The 4642-nt window shown below is 40.0% G+C and overlaps 1 protein-coding gene across 3 annotated transcripts in view; it reads left to right on the top strand.

Moving 5' to 3' along the window:
* The window catches only part of KDM4C (lysine (K)-specific demethylase 4C), a 381948-nt gene that overhangs the window by 186859 nt on the left and 190447 nt on the right, over positions 1-4642 (top strand). For all 3 annotated transcript variants that reach the window (XM_011937297.1, XM_011937295.1, XM_011937294.1), the window contains exons 9-10: positions 601-839; positions 2777-3099. In XM_011937297.1, coding sequence (XP_011792687.1) covers positions 601-839; positions 2777-3099 — 562 coding nt within the window. The remainder of the gene's footprint in view (positions 1-600; positions 840-2776; positions 3100-4642) is intronic.

Here is a 4642-nt window from a genome sequence, read left to right as displayed (position 1 = left end):
CACATCCATTTACATCCACATCCACATCCACACCCACACCCACGTACCAATTAGCCTTGTTTCTGTTTTAAATCCTTTAGCTGTTGATGAATTGGCATTTAATTTGAACTATTTTCATACATACCTGACAATTATACAAAGCTAAATGAAAAGTAGTCAGTAGTTTACCTTGAAATATAAAAAATTTACTTTTAGCACTAGCTTTACAGGATATCCTGATTTTTCATTTATTTTCTTCATTATCTAAATATTTTATTTATTGATTTTATTTCTCTCTCAACATTTTTTACTTTATTTTTATTTTCAGACTTTTAAAATGTTGCTACAAAATTTTAGCAATGGCCCTTTTTCAAAATAATGTTTAATAATCAATTATTTACAGTTGTGTGAATTTTAAAATTTTATTGATTGATCTGAGAATTGTTCTTAAGATTCTGATTTCAAATTTAATATTTCAGTTGTGAACATTGACTTGGCAAAGTGATTAACAATGTCAGTTTTTTCCTTCTTTAAGCAAGTGAAAATGACATTTATATTGGGATGTGTTTTTCATATCTGTTGCAGACATCCCGCTCTGATAACTGTTTTTCTTGTTGACAGCTTCCAGTGTGCTAGATCTACCTCTAAAAGGCCTAAGGCTGAGGAGGAAGAGGAAGTGTCAGCTGAAGTCGATGGGGCAGAGGTCCCTAACCCCGACTCAGGCACAGATGACCTCAAGGTCAGTGAAAAGTCAGAAGCAGCAGCGAAGCTGAGGAACACAGAAGCACCTTCAGAAGAAGAGTCCTCTGCTAGCAGGATACAGGTGGATCAGAATTTATCAGATCGTATCAAACTCTCAGGTGAGAAGATGGTTGATTATGTTTCACATATAAGTAGTAGGTGGTTAATGATCAGATATCTTAAACCGATGTTCACTATGACAAGTATCTGACTAGTCCACGTAGCTTAATCAATAATCTACCCAAAGTCATGGGGTAACTCAACCAAGAGTCCCAGGGGATATTATACAAAGCCTCACTGCTGTGTGTCACAGAATTGTGAGACAAGCACCCAGCAGTACCTATTTGGTTTAATAAAAAAGAAGATACTAAAATGAGATTTTTTTTTTTTTTAAGTGCAACTCAATTTACAATATACATTTTTGGAAGGCTTCTTTTGAATTCACATGAGTAGAGAAAACCAATTATCGATAAGTCTTTGTAGATTCTTAGCTTTCGACTTAAGAAGAAAATAAAGATCAAGGTTTTAAGAACAACAACAATAACAGAAAGTCAACCTAGTGAAATGACATGTATAGTCCCCTCGCTTCTCTTCTGTACTAAAACAATTGTCTAAAAATCTCAGCTACTTTGCCTTTTCTCCCTTTGGTAGTATATTTTTCTGAAACTACTTTAATGATTTGCCTCTTTCATGTTTGTTGGAGTTTTTGTCTCGTAATAATCAAGCTAATTCCTGTGTTCCTCTCATACTTCTCATCCTGTAAATCCTTCCTCATGGGATTACCCCCTCTGCCAGAATCTGACTCCCTCTGCTGCTTCCCCCTCACTCATGGCACCATTGCTCTTGCCTGGACGACTGCAGCAATTGCTCCCTTCTTATTCAGGAGTGTCAGCTGTAGTCACGCCAGCTAGTCAGTTCTCCAGGTGACCATCAGAGTGATCCTTTAAAAGAAAAAAAGCTTAGGTCTTCTCACTACCTTCTTCTTAGTATTATTCCACCTACAATAAAAGAAAAAGTCCTCATATAGTCCTGAACTGGTCCTCAGCTGCTTCTCCAGCCTCATTGCCTTTGCTCTTGAAATAGCTGTGTGGATAGAGTTTAAACCACAGAACTTTTAAAAAATGAGTTCGTGTTTTGGTGGAGAGCTAGGCAAATAACCACATAATTACAGTCCAGTGTGGTAAGTAGCGTTATAGAGATCGCTTAGGATGTTGCTGGTTTACCAAGGAAAGACTTCAAACACACAAAAGCTGGAGAGCCAAGGTTTCTTGGCAAAGGTGATATCTGAATTGAGTTTCGATGAATGGATACGAGATAGCAAGGTAGAGAAGGTAGCGAAGGGAATTACAACAAATGCAGAAAAGAGAGTTAGGCAATACATATGGATATTTCATCATAGTCCTTTTTTTTTTTCCTTTTTTGAGATAGACTATCTCTCTGCCGCTCAGGCTGGAGTGCTGTGGCACAATCTTAGCTCACTGAAACCTCTGCCTCCCAGGTTCAAGCAGTTTTCTTGCCTCAGCCTCCTGAGTAGCTGGGACCACAGGTGTGCACCACCATGCCCGACTAATTTTTATATTTTTAGTAGAGCTGGGGTTTTGCCATGTTGGCTTGGCTGATCTCCAACTTCTGGCCTCAAGTGATCCACCTGCCTTGGCCTCCCGAAGTGTTGGGATTACACATGTGAGCCACCGTGCCCGGCCCCTCATCATGCTTTCTCTTATACTGTGTTTAATTAGCCAGTTTTTGAATTGCTGGATGGTTTTGCCTAAGGGCCCTCAATTTCATTAGTTCTGTCGCTCTATGGTTCTTTGCACGTTGATCTCCAGATTTTGAACCCTGGCATAATACTTAAGTAGAAGAACTGGATTGTTCAGTATCAGAGCTAGTATGTGATGGGTACAAATGAGGCTTGTTTTGTGTGTGTGCATGTATGTGTGTGTGCATGCGTATGCATGTGTGTGTAAGATATGGAATCAGTTGGGAATAGTTTACTAATTCTACTTAGTAATAATACAATGCAAGATTTATTAACAGTCTTCTGTTTTATCCTCAGGAAACAGCTGCTTAAGTACGTCTGTAACAGAAGACATAAAAACTGAGGATGACAAAGCTTATGCATGTAGAAGTGAACCTTCTATACTCAGTGAGGCTGATGAGTCCATTCCATTATCTAGTGGTTATGAGAAGCCCGAGAAATCAGACCCATCCAAGCTTTCATGGCCAAAGTCACCTCAGTCATGCTCATCAGTGTCAGAGAGTAATGATGTGTTAACAGAGGAAGAAGAGAGTGATGTGGAGAGCCATGGGAATGGCCTTGAACCTGGGGAAATCCCAGCGGTCCCCAGTGGAGAGAGAAATGGCTTCAAAGTCCCCAGTGTATGTGGCAATATCCATTTTTACCATATTCATTATATGGTGAAAACACATTTTGAAAACAACATTCTGTACACTGAAATCCTCCTTTAGGGCACAGATAAATAACATTTTACATTTATGGGCCTTAATCATATTCATTCAGTAACTGGGAGGTAAGCCTTTTGTGAGCTGTGGCTCACATAATGATACTTCAGCACATGCAGCTTATGGCCACATGTCGACACTTGGTTTTCTTTTTTTTGTTAACAAATTAAACTCTTTATTTTGAGGTAATTCTAGATTCATATGCACTTGTAGGAAATAGTGCACAGTGATTCTTTGTACCCTTTACTCAGTTTCTCCCAATGCTACCATCTTAGAATACTATACTACAAAGTCACAGTCATATTGACATTGATATAGCAAAGATCACAGAATTGTTCTGTCACTTGCAGAAGAATTCACCTGCTGGGCACTGACTACTTCCTGCTAATAGTTAATTCCTCCTGGTCCCGGCCTTCCCACAGCTTCTGTTTCAGTGTCAGGACTCACCTGGTCATGCTTTCTTCTTACTCTTTCCTCATGGAGCCTGAATCTCAGGACCAGGGTGACCTTTCTTGTCCTGCCCCCTCCTCGAAAGATCTGAGAAAAGACCCCTCTGTGTTATTTAGCTTCCCGTTGTGACTTTGGAAAATTGTACATTATTGTCCTTGTGCAGTATTAATATTCCATATTCAGTAGAAACTGTCCATGTAGCCGTAAGAGTGGATCAGGAGAGCTAGGACTGTCTATAGCAATTGTCAGAATTCAGTACTTGTTTTGATGTATCCAACCTGATTAGGGAATTCAAGTGGATGACGAAGAAGTAATTGTTTGAACTGACAAATTGCGCTGGCTGCAGAACAGACACTGCTCCTGCTCGTTTCAGTTCAAAACAGGTCTTTGTGTCCCTGAAGGAGCAAGGGAGGTTGTATAAGGATAGCAGCTTTGAATACCCTGCTTCTCATCAGTCGAAAAATGTTAATGAAATATACTTTTCTGATTTGACCCAATAGCGTTTATCTTTTTATGTAGAATTGTATATCTCATTGAATTTATAAACACTTATCAAAAACAAGAAAGATGAAAAAAAATATGGTCTGGTTTCTTTGAAGAGGCGCCTAAGAGTAGTCTGAAAATGGCATTTACATACTAGTAAGCAAAATTTACAACTTTGGCCAAATGTGGTGGCTCATTTCTGTAATCTCTGCACTTTGAGAGACCGAGGTGGGAGGATCCCTTGAGCCCAGAGGTTCGAGATGAGCCTGGGCAACATGGTCAGACCCTGTGTCTACAAAAAAATTAAAGAAAAATTTAGTGGTGTGTGCCTGTGGTCCTAGCTACTAAGGAGGCTAAGGTGGGAGGATCACTCGAGCTCAGGAATTCAAGGCTGCAGTGAGCTGTGATCCCACCACTGTGCTCTATCCTGGGTGACAGAGTAAGAGACCCTGTCTCTTAAAAAGAAAGACGGGGGTGCAGGCGCAGTGGCTCATGCCTGTAATCCCAGCACTTTGGGAGGCCGAGG

Source organism: Colobus angolensis, unplaced genomic scaffold, assembly GCF_000951035.1.
Source record: "Colobus angolensis palliatus isolate OR3802 unplaced genomic scaffold, Cang.pa_1.0 Scaffold162, whole genome shotgun sequence".
NCBI classification, from domain to species: Eukaryota; Metazoa; Chordata; class Mammalia; order Primates; family Cercopithecidae; genus Colobus; species Colobus angolensis.
This window is presented reverse-complemented; position numbering and strand designations above follow the sequence as displayed.